Source organism: Stegostoma tigrinum, chromosome 16 (genome assembly GCF_030684315.1).
Source record: "Stegostoma tigrinum isolate sSteTig4 chromosome 16, sSteTig4.hap1, whole genome shotgun sequence".
In the NCBI taxonomy this organism is placed as follows: Eukaryota; Metazoa; Chordata; class Chondrichthyes; order Orectolobiformes; family Stegostomatidae; genus Stegostoma; species Stegostoma tigrinum.
The window spans coordinates 18,975,316-18,991,545 of record NC_081369.1 but is presented as its reverse complement, the minus strand read 5'-3'; the positions used below and the strand labels follow the sequence as shown (position 1 = coordinate 18,991,545).

General features: G+C 45.1%; 1 protein-coding gene across 1 annotated transcript in view; it reads left to right on the top strand.

Moving 5' to 3' along the window:
• Positions 1-16,230, top strand: part of carmil2 (capping protein regulator and myosin 1 linker 2) — a 175,759-nt gene that overhangs the window by 63,966 nt on the left and 95,563 nt on the right. Inside the window, exons 10-12 of the mRNA XM_059651643.1 lie at positions 6,166-6,254; positions 9,126-9,220; positions 13,396-13,482. Of these exons, the coding sequence (XP_059507626.1) occupies positions 6,166-6,254; positions 9,126-9,220; positions 13,396-13,482 (271 nt within the window). The remainder of the gene's footprint in view (positions 1-6,165; positions 6,255-9,125; positions 9,221-13,395; positions 13,483-16,230) is intronic.

Here is a 16,230-nt window from a genome sequence, read left to right as displayed (position 1 = left end):
GCCTAAGCTCCAGGAAGTACAGTCCTAGCTTTTCTTATAAGACAATTTACTCATTTTAGGTTTTAGACTAGTAAACCCTCGCTGAACTGCTTCCAGTGCATGCAGATTTGTCTGTTAAGTATGATGACCAGTCTGTACATAGCGCTTCATATGCAGTTTCACTGAAGCATAATCTGTCTATCCTTGATTCAGTTCCCCTTGCAATAAAACATTACATTCTATGAGCTTTTCTGATTAACGGTCGTACTTGCATGCTACTGCGATTCATGCACCTAGATCTCTCTGCATCTCAGAGCTCCATACCTTTTTCACCATTTTCACCAAGCTTCTTGTAGCTTTCTTCTGCTAAAATGGACAATTTCACATTTTTGTCCCATATGATCCATTTGCCAGATCTTTGTCCACTCACTTAACCTATCTATTTCATTTTGTAGGCTGTTATATCCTCTTTACAACTTAGTTTCTTGCCTATCTTTCAGCAAATTGAGGTGCCATACATTCAGTCCCTTCATCCAAATCATTTGCAGAAATTATGAAGTGTCAAGGCTCCAACAGTGATCCCTGTGGCACACCAGTCCTAACAGCCTGCAAAAGAACCATTTCTTCACAGAATCACAGAATTGCTATGGTGCTGGAAACTTTTTGACACAATGTGCCTGCACCAGCTCTTCAAATGTGCATCATTACCTACTTTCAATCTCTTGCTTTTTGGTCATAGCCTTGCATACTCTTTCTATCCAAACAATCATCCATTGCTAAGATAACAAAGTGTGAAGCTGGATGAACACAGCAGGCCAAGCAACATCTCAGGAGCACAAAAGCTGACGTTTCGGGCCTCGACCTTTCATCAGAGAGGTGGATGGGGAGAGGGTTCTGGAATAAATAGGGAGAGAGGGGGAGGCGGACTGAAGATGGAGAGAAAAGAAGATAGGTGGAGAGGAGAATATAGGTGGGGAGCCGGACAGGTCAAGGAGGCGGGATGAGGCGGTAGGTAGGAAATGGAGGTGCGGCTTGAGGTGGGAGGAGGGGATGGGTGAGAGGAAGAACAGGTTAGGGAAGCAGAGACAGGCTCGGCTGGTTTTGGGATGCAATGGGGGCAGGGGACGAGCTGGGCTGGTTTCCTCCGCCGCATCTGCTCCCAGGATGAGACATTCCACTCCCGCACATCCCAGATGTCCACGTTCTTCCAGGACCGCAACTTTCCCCCCGCAGTGGTCGAGAACTCCCTTGACCGCGACACCCGCATTTCCCGCAACACATCCCTCACACCCTGCCCCCGCCACAACCGCCTAAAAGGATCCCCCTCGTTCTCACATACCACCCCACCAACCTCCGGATTCCACGCATCATCCTCCGACACTTGTGCCATCTACAATCCGACCCCACCACCCAAGCTATTTTTCCGTCCCCACCCTTGTCTGCCTTCCGGAGAGACCACTCTCTTCACAACTCCCTTGTCCGCTCCACACTCCCCTCCCACCCCACCACACCCGGCACCTTCCCCTGCAACCACAGGAAGTGCTACACTTGCCCCCACACCTCCTCCCTCACCCCCATCCCAGGCCCCAAAATGACCTTCCATATTAAGCAGATGTTCACCTGCACATAGGCCAATGTGGTATACTGTATCCATTGCTCCTGGTGTGGCTTCCTCTACATTGGAGAAACCAAGCGGAGGCTTGGGGACCGCTTTGCAGAACACCTCCGCTCGGTTCGCAATAAACAACTGCACCTCCCAGTCGCGAACCATTTTAACTCCCCCTCGCATTCCTCAGACGACATGTCCATCATGGGCCTCCTGCAGTGCCACAATGAAGGTGGCAGGAACAGCAACTCATATTCCGCTTGGGAACCCTGCAGCCCAATGGTATCAATGTGGACTTCACAAGCTTCAAAATCCCCCCTCCCCCCCCGCATCACAAAACCAGCCCAGTTCTTCCCGCCCCCCCACTCCATCCCAAAACCAGTCCAACCTGTCTCCGCTTCCCTAACCTGTTCTTCCTCTCACCCATCCCTTCCTCCCACCTCAAGCTGCACCTCCATTTCCTACCTACCACCTCATCCCGCCTCCTTGACCTGTCCGTCTTCCCTGGACTGACCTATCCCCTCCCTACCTCCCCGCCTATACTCTCCTCTCCGCCTATCTTCTTTTCTCTCCACTTTCGGTCCGCCTCCCCCTCTCTCCCTATTTATTCCAGAACCCTCTCTCCATCCCCCTCTCTGAAGAAGGGTCGAGGCCCGAAACGTCAGCTTTTGTGCTCCTGAGATGCTGCTTGGCCTGCTGAGTTCATCCAGCTCCACACTTTATTATTTTGCATTCTCCAGCATCTGCAGTTCCCATTATCACCAATCATCCACTGCTCTTTTGAATGCCTCACTTGAACTTGCCTGCACCTCATTTCCAGGCTGTGCTTTCCATACCCGAACAACTCACTGTACGGGAAAACAAATTCTCACAAAACCCTTGCTTATTTTGCGTTTCAATTTAAGTCTATGGCCTCTCGTTCCTATTCCTTTTATGAGTGGGATCCCAGAGATGGGAGTTTTGTTATATGAAGAGAGATTAAGCATTTTAGGCCTATACTCTGGTGTTTAGAAGAATGACAGCTGATCTATTTGAGGTATATAAGATGCTAAATGTGATTTACAAGCATGTAGAGAGGATGTTTCCTCATATGGGGCAATCTGGAATGAAAGGTCATGGTTTTAGTATAAGAGGTAGCAGACTTAAAACAGAAGAGAAAGGGTCACGAGTCTGTGGAATTTACTATCTCGGAGTACATGGATGCCAGGACATTGAGTAAATTTAAGGGAGAGGTAGACAGGGTGGCACAGTGGCTCAGTGGTTAGCACTGCTGCCTCACAGTGCCAGGTAGCTGGGTTTGATTCTACCCTCTAGTAACTGCGTGGAGTTTGCACATTCTCCTCCATGTTTGTGTAGGTTTCCATCAGGAGCTCTGGTTTCCTCCCACAGTCCAAAGTTGTACAAGTTAGGTGGATTGGCCGTGCTAAATTGCCTTTGTCCAAGGATGTGCCAGCTAGGTGGGTTAGCCATTGGAAATGCAGGTTTATAGTGACAGGGTAGGGTAGTGAGTCTGGGTGTGATACTCCTCAGAGGGTCGGTGCAGACTCAACAGGCTGAATGTCCGCTTCCACTCTGTAGCGATTCTATGATTTTTCATGAGTAGCAGATTGAAGCATTATGGAGAATGGACAGGAGAGTGGAACGGAGACCAATATGTTATCAACCATTGTCATACGAAATGGTGGAGCTCAAAAAGTTGAACTGCCTACTCCTCCCATTTCTTGTGTTTAGCAAACTGTTCTGTCTTTATCTACTCTATCCAGCTTACCTTCGACTTCCTAGCAGCTAATCAAGTTTCTCTGCATGCTAATAGGTTAACCTGAAAACTGGGAACTTTTATTTTCCACAATTAGCTTTGACGTGGTACGTTTTCAAGTTTCTATAAACCTAAGTACAATACATTTGCTGGTTCCCTTTAATTCACAGCACAGGGGTTACTCTGCAAAGAATTCCAATATATGATTTCTCTTTGCCAAAAGCATGTTTGCCAGGTGACTTTGATCTTATCCAAGTGCCCTGTTATAATACCTGTAATAATAGTTCTAATAATTTCCCTATTACAGATGTTAGCTAATTTGCTTATAGTTTCTTGTTTTCTGCCTCCCTCCCTTCTTGGAATTACATAGGTATTTTCCAATCTGAAGGAATCTTCCCCAAATTTAATATGTTTGAGACACATAAATTTATGACACTGCCCTGAATTGGCTGATTTAATACCATGATCCCAAATCCCAATTAAAGTTTACTTAGGGCCTCTCGTCACAGCCAGTGTATTATACTAGTGGCAGGGAGTGTGTATACACTGCGAGGTAAAATCCAACAGCGTTATATGTGGCCAGGTTGGGGGTAGGATTCCATCATATTTGGGCACACTGTACCTAGTAGAGGTCTCTCTCCATGGTACTCTTTCTGGCCCTCTCAACAAGTGTTATCTTCCATTCTTTTGAAACCAGCACTGGCGTCTGCCAGAATGACCCCAGACAGTCTTTATGGCTTCTCAACATTGCTGAGGACTAAGTGTAGTGACAGCAGAGGCCACCAATGCTGGGCTGCTGGCCATCTGGTTGGTAAGCAGCTCTCAGACATGGGATTTCCTCCTTGATGGTGGTGAAAGTCTTCAAATAGATTTAACAAATTTGTGTTGTCGCCTTGATCAAATCGACAGATTGTGAATTGTAGCAGCTGTGCTGAAAAAAAAAGCAAGGGCATGCCAGTGTAAGGCTCTGCACCACTGAGGTTTTCCTCATGTCATGTCTAGGCCTTTTATGGGGATGTTGATAGAGATAAATTGCTGTGAATAACTCTATTATCTTGGTGTCATGTCACCACCAGCAAAGTAGAGGTGATTTAGATGAGGTTAGGTCTTTGTCCTTCTAGCAATTCCTACGTTCGTGAATGCATTTTTAACACATTGTATTTTTGGAATTTTTTTTGTTTGCAAATCTCCTGAGCCAAACCCGCAGAGTTGCATTACATTCAGCGTTGCTCAGAATATAATTTCCTGTGCTTTTAGCATTATCAGTAGATCTTATACCACCATGTAACTGAACAGGGTAGCTGTTCAGTTTAAGGCTTTTGACTATACAGTCCAAACATGGAAATATTTGGCCGTCCTGTGCTATGAGGTACCATAATGCTGGCGTTCTGTGAAATTTTTGGTTTAGACAGAAGGAAGGAAATTAGTTCAAATATGCAAGAACTTTAGAAATAGGAGCAGAAGTAGGCCATTAGGTCTTTCAAGTCTGTTCTACCATCCAATACGATTATGTCTAATTTTCTATTCTCATTATCCCAATGTCCTTTCATTCCTGTCGTGTTCAAAAATCTATCGTCTGTCTGGAATATACAATATAAGACGGAAAGATTTGTGAAGATGGCGTTTTAAAGGGTACAAGAAGAAAACACAGATACATTAATGTGATCAATAGCATTAAAGAAAGGGAATAATATTGAATTATGTTTCCGATGGCTTTGAAATCTTTCCGTCTTTGGAATTTAGAGCAAATGTTGTCCTACTGCACAGTGTCACAATCTTGCAGCAGATAAAGAGATTTCCTCCATTTATACACTCCAGTGATAGATGGCAGATGGTTTCCTAAAGTTGGAGGCCAATTCAGTGAGCCTGTAGACCTGCACATCCCGCAAAAGTAGACGCTCCTCAGGCAGGAATGTCTATCATGAGGGCCCTCTCCATTGCTTTCTGAAAGTTTTGAAATAAATCTGTCAAGTCACAGTTGTGGAGGGCAAAATGCTCCACAGTGTTGCTTGTTGCAGCACCTAAGGCCCTCTGATCTTCACTGTATCATGATGGGATTGAGAAGACCATTAATTGTCTCTTCATTAGGAGGCCATCTCAAGGTACTTACCAGGCTCCAACCTTAATGGGAAGCCCTTTTGATGGTAGGTAGGTCCCAGCAGCATTTGCAACTCCTCCCAGTTGGCTGTCTAATTGGCCTCAGCATCTGCTTGTTGCCACCAGTCAGCAGGCTGCTCCTACACTGACCTCACCTCTGGCAAGATCTCTTGAAGGCAGGAATGAATAGGGCAGCTGATCTGACGTGCTATTTTCAAACTTTGCTCCTGGTTCAGCCTTGTGGCTCTGGTACAATTCCACTTTTCATCTGCAGCAACTTATTTAAAGATAACTGGTCATAAAAAGAAACCTGCATTTATTTTTAATAAATGGCCCCTTTATTTTGAATTTTGAAGTTCAAGATAGATCATTTTAATTTCTCCCAGAACTGAATTCTTTCACTTTTAACAGCTCTTGAGCTTAATTTTTCCCAGTGCAATTCAGATCTCCATGTCTTAATGCAGACATTTTTGTAGGTCCAATTTAAATTTTAATTTCTTTACAAAATTGAGAAGTTTCCCACAAGTCATAAGAAATACATTTCTGGCCCTTGTCAACATTTTTTTTGGACAACCTACGGTTATGTTGAGCCAGTTGGAAAATTAACAAATTGACAAGTTTAGAACATGTGACACTAAAGAAAGTGATAATTGATAGTCTTAATTTGGAATCTACATGTTGACTTTGCAAATGATCTAGTCTTTTCAATATTGTTTTTCCCCTCCAGAGCCCTGATGTGATAGAGCAGGTGCTGTATGTGATCAGTTCGTCTACTAAATTGGAGGAGCTGGTTTTAGAAAATGCTGGGCTGAAGTTGTAAGTAGACTATCAGTGTTGATAATATCTTCATCATGTTAACAATCATTAATGCATTTTTCTTCCTACTTTTATTGGCTGCCTGCAGTTCCAGCGGTGTGAAGTGCTATCCAACCCTCATTGACCCATACATACATAAATACATAAAGTAGCAACGCTGATCTAAATGCTGTAAATTCACCTCTTCTCACTCTCGCAGAGGCTGTAAATAATAGTGAGTGAGTGAGAATCTGGACAGACACCGCTGAAGGATTTGAACCTGAGACTATTCTGGTCTTGATGATTCAACGCTGTTGTTTTATTTGTTTTGTGTGTGGCCCCAATCGCTTTCGTTGAAGATTTTTAGATACTAAGAATAATGGACAGCTAGTTGAGGTTGTGAGGGAACAATCCATTTGCTCCTTTTTAAAAAGAAAATACTCTCCATTCTGTGATAATAAAATGTGAGGCTGGATGAACACAGCAGGCCAAGCAGCATCTCAGGAGCACAAAAGCTGACGTTTCGGGCCTAGACCCTTCATCAGAGAGGGGGATGGGGGGAGGGAACTGGAATAAATAGGGAGAGAGGGGGAGGCGGACCGAAGATGGAGAGTAAAGAAGATAGGTGGAGAGGGTGTAGGTGGGGAGGTAGGGAGGGGATAGGTCAGTCCAGGGAAGACGGACAGGTCAAGGAGGTGGGATGAGGTTAGTAGGTAGCTGGGGGTGCGGCTTGGGGTGGGAGGAAGGGATGGGTGAGAGGAAGAACCGGTTAGGGAGGCAGAGACAGGTTGGACTGGTTTTGGGATGCAGTGGGTGGGGGGGAAGAGCTGGGCTGGTTGTGTGGTGCAGTGGGGGGAGGGGATGAACTGGGCTGGTTGAGGGATGCAGTGGGGGAAGGGGAGATTTTGAAACTGGTGAAGTCCACATTGATACCATATGGCTGCAGGGTTCCCAGGCGGAATATGAGTTGCTGTTCCTGCAACCTTCGGGTGGCATCATGGTGGCAGTGCAGGAGGCCCATGATGGACATGTCATCAAGAGAATGGGAGGGGGAGTGGAAATGGTTTGCGACTGGGAGGTGCAGTTGTTTGTTGCGAACTGAGCGGAGGTGTTCTGCAAAGCGGTCCCCAAGCCTCCGCTTGGTTTCCCCAATGTAGAGAAAGCCGCACCGGGTACAGTGGATGCAGTATACCACATTGGCAGATGTGCAGGTGAACCTCTGCTTAATGTGGAATGTCATCTTGGGGCCTGGGATGGGGGTGAGGGAGGAGGTGTGGGGACAAGTGTAGCATTTCCTGCGGTTGCAGGGGAAGGTGCCGGGTGTGGTGGGGTTGGAGGGCAGTGTGGAGCGAACAAGGGAGTCACGGAGAGAGTGGTCTCTCCGGAAAGCAGACAGGGGTGGGGATGGAAAAATGTCTTGGGTGGTGGGGTCGGATTGTAAATGGCGGAAGTGTCGGAGGATAATGCGTTGTATCCGGAGGTTGGTAGGGTGGTGTGTGAGAACGAGGGGGATCCTCTTGGGGCGGTTGTGGCGGGGGCGGGGTGTGAGGGATGTGTCGCGGGAAATGCGGGAGACGCGGTCAAGGGCGTTCTCAATCACCGTGGGGGGGAAGTTGCGGTCCTTAAAGAACTTGGACATCTGGGATGTGCGGGAGTGGAATGTCTTATCGTGGGAGCAGATGCGGCGGAGGCGGAGGAATTGGGAATAGGGGATGGAATTTTTGCAGGAGGGTGGGTGGGAGGAGGTGTATTCTAGGTAGCTGTGGGAGTCGGTGGGCTTGTAATGGACATCAGTTACAAGCTGGTTGCCTGAGATGGAGACTGAGAGGTCCAGGAAGGTGAGGGATGTGCTGGAGATGGCCCAGGTGAACTGAAGGTTGGGGTGGAAGGTGTTGGTGAAGTGGATGAACTGTTCGAGCTCCTCTGGGGAGCAAGAGGCGGCGCCGATACAGTCATCAATGTACCGGAGGAAGAGGTGGGGTTTGGGGCCTGTGTAGGTGCGGAAGATGGACTGTTCCACGTAACTCTCCATTCTGTTGTGGTTTAATGACCTTTTTCTTTCTGTTTGGTAGCCCCTCAGAATGAGGATGACTTTTGCTCATGGCAACAGCTCATGATGGAGCCTTTTAATGTGGGGGAAATTGCCATGCTACAGCTCCCACACAGTTCCGATTGACTCGGAATTTATCCTACTCTTACTGCCTGCCGCAGGCACATTGGAAAGATTTATAGTTTGGTAACCAACCTAATTGATTAAGACACACCTTTGGTGATCATCAAGACCTGAGGTGGATTTGAATCCAGACACTCTGGCCCAGAACTAGAGATATAACCAGTGTGCCACAACCTCCTGCATTCTTATTTAGTTTGGAATAAAATTATATTTAATGTGTTGGAAATATTAATTTTGCTTAACGCAAAAACGTTTGCATCACCGTAAAATGAAATGTGGCTTAACTCAGCAATAATGTTCAAAAAGTTGATTTTGGAAGAAACCCTTTTGTATAATGAAACGTTAGGCCACCAGTTTGCACGCTGCCTACATCAGTCAGCCATTCATGAGAAAATTAAACACCATGAAAGCTGTCCCCACAAATGGGCCAGTTCCAATTTTTAGTCCAATATGTTTTCAGTGGTTGGACTCGGGAGAAAGATCTTCATTTCTCATTGCATGGAATAAAATGACTGTGCCATTGCTCCCTGGATAAATCATTGATTTTAGTCCAGAGAGTTTTAATTCTTGATATATAACAACAGGTGAGTCCATTTCCTTCATTTTTGACTATCCTAAACAAGAGAAGTGAAAACAGGATCCTGGCTTCTATGCTTCTGTTGTTATGTTGAATTTTAGTTGATCAATGCACATGTTACATTATTGTCTTATTCTTTCAGTGATGTTGGACAAAAAATTGCACTCGCTCTAAAAGAGAATATCCACCCTGTGCTTCACGCCATAAATCTATCCAACAACCAGCTGGAGGACAGAGGTAAAGATGAAATTCCTCATTTTCATTTTACTTCTTCCTGGCAAAATTGCTATAGAACTATTTTGATGTTGGCTACAATTTCCCTTCTCTCATTTTGGTCAATGCATGGATGAACTTACCACTTTACATCCTTGTCTCGACATATGGGGGGGGAAATAAAAAATGCATGAATGCAACTTTAGGAATAGCTGGTGGTAACAATACGTTATATAGGTTAAAGTGGATAATGTCAGTTCCAGTATCCTCCCCGTAAGTCAGCCTTCCTTCCACTTGCTAAAAATATAAATTACTTGTGTTAAATCCACTGGATCAGCTGCATACCAAGGAATTCTAGCACCAAGCTTTTTCTCGAAAATTCATTCATGGGATATGGGCTACCTTGGCTGGGGTCAACATTTATTGCCCATGAAAAACTGGTGGTGAGCAAACTGCCGTCTCGAATTGCTGCAGACCATTTTGTATATTTAGGCCCATGTTGCTGTTAAGGAGGGTGTTTCAGGATTTTGACCCACTGATTCTGAAGAAATGCTGATATATATCCAAGTCACAATGGTGAGTGGCTTTGAGGGGAACTTGAAAGTGGTGGTATTCCCATGTATCCGCTGTCTTTGTTTCTTGTGGGTTTGAAATGTACCAACTAAAATGAATTTCTGAAGTATATCTTGTAACTGGTACATACTGCTACTACTCAGCATAATTGGTGAAAGGAGTGAACGTTTGTGGATGTGGTGTCAATCAAGTGGATTACTTTGTTCTGGATGGTGTCAAACTTCTTGAGTGTTGTTGAAGCTGCAGTCATTTGGGCAAGTGAGGCATACGCTGTAACGCTCCTGATTTGTGCCTTGTAGATGGTGGGCAGGCTAGATGTCAGGACATGAGATACTCACTGCAGGATTGCTAGCCTTTGACCTCCTCTTGTAGCCATAGCATTTATATAGCTAGTCCAATTCAGTTTCTGGTCAGTTGTAACCCCAGGATATTGTTGCTGGGGAATTAGTAATGGTGATGCCACTGAATGTCAACGAATGCTGATTCTTTGGTTGGAGATGGCCGTTGCCCGGCATTTGTGTAGCATGAATATTACTTGCCACTTGTCACCTCAAACCTGAATATTTCCCAAGTCTTGCTGCATTTGGACATGGGAATCTTCAATATCTGATGAGTTGCGAATGGTGCTGAGCATTGAGCAAACATCAGGAAACAATGTTGTTGAAGCAACTGAGGATGTTTGGACCTAGGGCACTAACCGGACCTGAGAATACTGGCCTCCAACACCACAACCATCTTTCTTTGAGCCACGCATGCCTATAAGCAAGCAAGAGTTTTTCTCACAATTCTCTAGGGCTCTTTTACCCAACATTCACTTAAATGCCATCTTAGTCAAGGTCAGTCACTTTCACTTCATCTCTGGATTTCAACATTGTTGTCTATGTTTGAACCAAGGCTATAATGAGGCCAAGGGCTGTGTGTGGCCCTCCTGGAACCCAAACTGATTATGAGCATCTGAGCAAATGCTGCTTGACAACTCTGTTGATGACACTTTCCATCATTTTACAGATATTAGCGAGTTGCCTAATGGGAAATTAATTGTCTGGATTAGATTTGTGCTGTTTTTTGTATGCCCTGTACGAGCATACCTGGGTGATTTTCCACATTGGAGGGTAGATACACTTATGGTACGTCTGCTGGAACAGCTAGTCTAAGAGCACAGCTAGTTTTGCAGTAAAAGTTTTAGTGTATTGTTGGAATGTCGTCAGGGCCCTTGGCCTTTCCAGTATCCAGTGCATCCAACTGTTTTTCAATATCACATGCAGTCAACCAACCTGGCTAAAGACTGGCATCTAAGATGCTGGAGACCTCTCAGCACTTCTGGCTGAAAATTGTTGCAAATGCTTAAGGATTATCGTTTGTACTAATGTGCTAGGCACCCCCATGATTGAGGATAGGAACATTTGTGGAGCCTCCTTTTACTGAATTGTTTAATTGACTAAACCATTATGATTAGATGTAACAACACTGCAGAGCTTAGATCTGATCTGTTGGATGTTCAGTCGCTGAACTCTGTCCATTACGTGCTGCTTTTGCTGTTTGGAACATGTGTAGTTCTGTTTTGTCGCATCACCAGATCGGCATCTAATTTTTAGGCACGCATGGTGGTGTTTCTGACATATTTCACTGTCGCTTCATTGAAACAGGGTTGACCACTGGCTTGGTGCTAAATGGTGGAGTGAGGATATGTCGGTCCATGAGGTTGCAGATTATGCTTGAGTACAATTCTGCTGTTGACGATGGTCCACAGCATCTCGTGGATTCCCAGCCTTGACTTGCCAGATCTGTTTGAAGTCTATTCCATTTATCACAGTGCCACAAAACAGTCTGGAATTGTAATTCTGACTGAGAAGCAATCCAGAGACTTGAATCATTTCTTTCTGGTCGGGAGTTAAATATTTAAGCATCTGAATTATCAAATCTCAGGCATCAGCCCATTTCAGAACTTTAAGTGTCTAATTTCATGAAGCCTTTCAATATGAAATTGCTTCATTTAGGTGGGGCATAGCAGCTCTAGTGTCAGATCCTTATTAAGTTGAAGGAAAATGCACCAGCGGCATGGTTGTTATAGTACAAAAGCAAAATATATTTTAAAGGTATGTTCCGATGAAATATCAACTCCGCTTCTCTTTCCCCGAGTGTTGCCAGATTGTTCAGTACTTCATACTTGCAGCATCCACACAATATCTTGCTTTTGTGTTAGTCTTTAATTCACTGGGATGCATTCCAATCTTGACAAAGTTCTGACCTTATGACAGAATTTCTATTTATCTTTTCTATCATGTTCACCTTTAGTCCTTGCTATTTCCTTTCTCCTGATTTATAGTTATTAGTGTGTAATATTCGAAAAAGTGTTCTACTTGAGATATGGATGCATTCACTTTTAATAGCACAAGTCATGGTTTCTATTTACAAGAGGTGAATTTTTAATGACAGAAAATACTACTGCGATCTTGCTGATTTTTGTGTTTCTTAGATTGGCTTTTTGAATCATTGTGCATGTAATGGAGGTCAGAGTGTAATCAACAAGGAAATGGCTGGATTTTAGTCTAGTGAAAAATGTGAGCAGCAGTTTGTAGCTTCTCACAAATTCACAGTACTGTAACATATCAGGATAATCTAATCCTTTTTTTCTGATGAAGGGTCTAGGCCCGAAACGTCAGCTTTTGTGCTCCTCTGATGCTGCTTGGCCTGCTGTGTTCATCCAGCTTCACACTTTGTTATCTTGGATTCTCCAGCATCTGCAGTTCCCATTATCTCTGAGGATAATCTAATTGTTGTTTTAACTAATTCAGTTCTAACTTTCATCTTAGTATTTGATTAAATCTAAGACAGGCACTGTAATTACAGGGACAAGATAATGGTAGATGAAGTGGCCTACTGCACTCCAAAAGTATCATCCACCATCGCCCACCCTCATCAATGGTATAACAAATAGCACTATCATAGATTATGTTGGAATATCTGTTCTAGGCACCGCTTAAGGTGTTGCAAATGCTTCTTTTTAAAAATGATGTTGGGAAATTAGACTCCTCCACCACGTAGTACATTTAAAACACCAGCTTCAACAACTGGCTAAATAAGGGCATGTGATTTTGCTGATCCTGATTACAACATATTAGATTCAAATGGTTAAACTGCAACATGTCTATGGAAACTCAGAATATCCCCAATTAAGTCTTGACATTTGGGTCCTGCAGGTTGACCACAGGATAGGGACTAAAACTGAGAAAAACAGCTCAATCTGATAAGATGAATGGGCATTTCCTTAAATCATTTACTTCACCATTTATTAAACACTTAAAACATGACTCAGTAACGTAGCAGCTTGTTGGAGCAAGTGCTGTGCCATCACATGGTAAGATAAAGTGGTTCACCGCATCATCCTCATAGTCTGAGTTCTGAACTGGTGTCTGAATAAAATGGAGAAGGGGTCTTGAAGCAAATGGATTCACTGCTCTCTCCAGCACAGAGAACATGCACGGAAGGCAGGGAGGAACATTTAAAAAATTAATGACTTTTTAAAAGATTAAAAGATGAAGAGATCAATGATAATTTGCTGTCATACAGCACCAATCAACAATAAAGTGAATCAATGATACATTGATCCTCCTTCTTTTCAATAGGGGTGTCAGCACTCAGTCAGCAGTTTGAAAAACTGCCCAAAGGACTGAAGCATCTCAACCTCTCCAGAACATCACTGACTACAAAAGGTAAGTCTTCACCAAGCCAACTTTCTTAAAAATAAGTTGAAGTTATCCTTATATGTACCTGTCATCTACAAATGATGGAGGAACGGGGAAGTATTTGGAGTGCGAATTAATTATGAGAAAGCCTGTTCTGAATCATCATTGGATTCAGTCTGCAGCATTGCAAAACAGCTTTCACTTTTACTCACTGCAATTGTGCAAGAAGTCTAGCATTAGAGCTGCAGCATTTCCTATGACTGGACCTCCCTATTTGAAACTTAGATAAAATGAAGGTAATACTAAATGTATATAGTCATACGTCAGAATGGTAAAAACCTATTTTTGTTTCCGTTTGCATCCTTTACAATGCAAAAACACCATATGACAGATCCTGAGAGATAATGGGAACTGCAGATGCTGGAGAATTCCAGGATAATAAAATGTGAGGCTGGATGAACACAGCAGGCCAAGCAGCATCTCAGGAGTACAAAAGCTGACGTTTTGGGCCTAGACCCTTCATCAGAGAGGGGGATGGGGTGAGGGTTCTGGAATAAATAGGGAGAGAGGGGGAGGCGGACCGAAGATGGAGAGAAAAGAAGATAGGTGGAGAAAGTATAGATGGGGAGGTAGGGAGGGGATAGGCCAATCCAGGGAAGATGGACAGGTCAAGGAGGTGGGATGAGGTTGGTAGGTAGGAGATGGAGGTGCGGCTTGGGGTGGGACGAAGGGATGGGTGGGAGGAAGAACAGGTTAGGGAGGCAGAGACAGGTTGGACTGGTTTTGGGATGCAGTGGGTGGAGGGGAAGAGCTGGGCTGGTTTAGGGATGCAGTTGGGGAAGGGGAGATTTTGAAACTGGTGAAGTCCACATTGATACCATTAGGCTGCAGGGTTCCCAGGCGGAATATGAGTTGCTGTTCCTGCAACCTTCGGGTGGCATCATTGTGGCACTGCAGGAGGCCCATGATGGACATGTCATCTAAAGAATGGGAGGGGGAGTGGAAATGGTTTGCGACGATGGCGGAAGTGTCGGAGGAAGGTGGTGGGGTCGGATTGTAGATGGCGGAAGTGTCGGAGGAAGGTGGTGGGGTCGGATTGTAGATGGCGGAAGTGTCGGAGGTGTCCGCCATCTACAATCCGACCCCACCACCCAAGACATTATTCCATCCCCACCCCTGTCTGCTTTCCGGAGAGACCACTCTCTCCGTGACTCCCTTGTTCGCTCCACACTGCCCTCCAACCCCACCACACACGGCACCTTCCCCTGCAACCGCAGGAAATGCTACACTTGCCCCCACACCTCCTCCCTCACCCCTATCCCAGGCCCCAAGATGACATTCCACATTAAACAGAGGTCCACCTGCACATCTGCCAATGTGGTATACTGCATCCACTGTACCCGGTGCGGCTTCCTCTACATTGGGGAAACCAAGCGGAGGCTTGGAGACCGCTTTGCAGAACACCTCCGCTCAGTTCGCAACAAACAACTGCACCTCCCAGTCGCAAACCATTTCCACTCCCCCTCCCATTCTTTAGATGACATATCCATCATGGGCCTCCTGCAGTGCCACAATGATGCCACCCGAAGGTTGCAGAAACAGCAACTCATATTCCGCCTGGGAACCCTGCAGCCTAATGGTATCAATGTGGACTTCACCAGTTTCAAAATCTCCCCTTCCCCAACTGCATCCCTAAACCAGCCCAGTTCGTCCCCTCCCCCCACTGCACCACACAACAAGCCCAGCTCTTCCCCTCCACCCACTGCATCCCAAAACCAGTCCAACCTGTCTCTGCCTCCCTAACCTGTTCTTCCTCCCACCCATCCCTTCCTCCCACCCCAAGCCGCACCTCCATCTACCTACTAACCTCATCCCACCTCCTTGACCTGTCTGTCTTCCCTGGACTGACCTATCCCCTCCCTACCTCCCCACCTATACTTTCTCCACCTATCTTCTTTTCTCTCCATCTTCAGTCCGCCTCCCCCTCTCTCCCTATTTATTCCAGAACCCTCACCCCATCCCCCTCTCTGATGAAGGGTCTAGGCCCAAAACGTCAGCTTTTTGTGCTCCTGAGATGCTGCTTGGCCTGCTGTGTTCATCCAGCCTCACATTTTATTATCCTTTATATGACAGATCCCTCCGAGATAGTAAGAACTGCTGACACTGGAGTCAGAGATAACACAGCGTGGAGCTGGAGGAACACAGCATCAGATGTGCAGGAAAGTTGACATTTTGGGTTGGGACCATTCTTCTGAAGAAGGATCCTGACCCGAAACATAAACTTTCCTGCTCCTGTGATGCTGCCTGGCCTGCTGTGTTCCTCCATCTCCACACTACATATAACAGCCCCCTGCATTGTGCTGCTGAAATGATTCACAAACATTTGGTTTCAGTCGCTAGGTGTTATTAAGGGAAACAACAGTCACCAGTTCCTCACCTGAGTTGAAGAGACATTCCATTCAGAAACATCAAGAGGGGCTAATGTTATATTTGAAATTTATTATATTTTATAACTTCACGTAACATTTTTAAAATAAGGAAAAAAAATAAAGGACTGGGTATTCCCCATCCCCACCCCACTGACCTGGCATGTTTTTAGCAATGTGGGAACTCACAAAACATGATGGATGGCTAGCCCACTGCCTGTCCCCCAACACAATCCCTATTGTGCAGCATATGTGCAGGCAGGAGTTGGTGGGCAATTTTTTTCAACTCAGCTGGTTAAAAGATTGGAAGGCAGAGGCGGTACGTTCTTTGAGGAACAGTTCTTGTGTA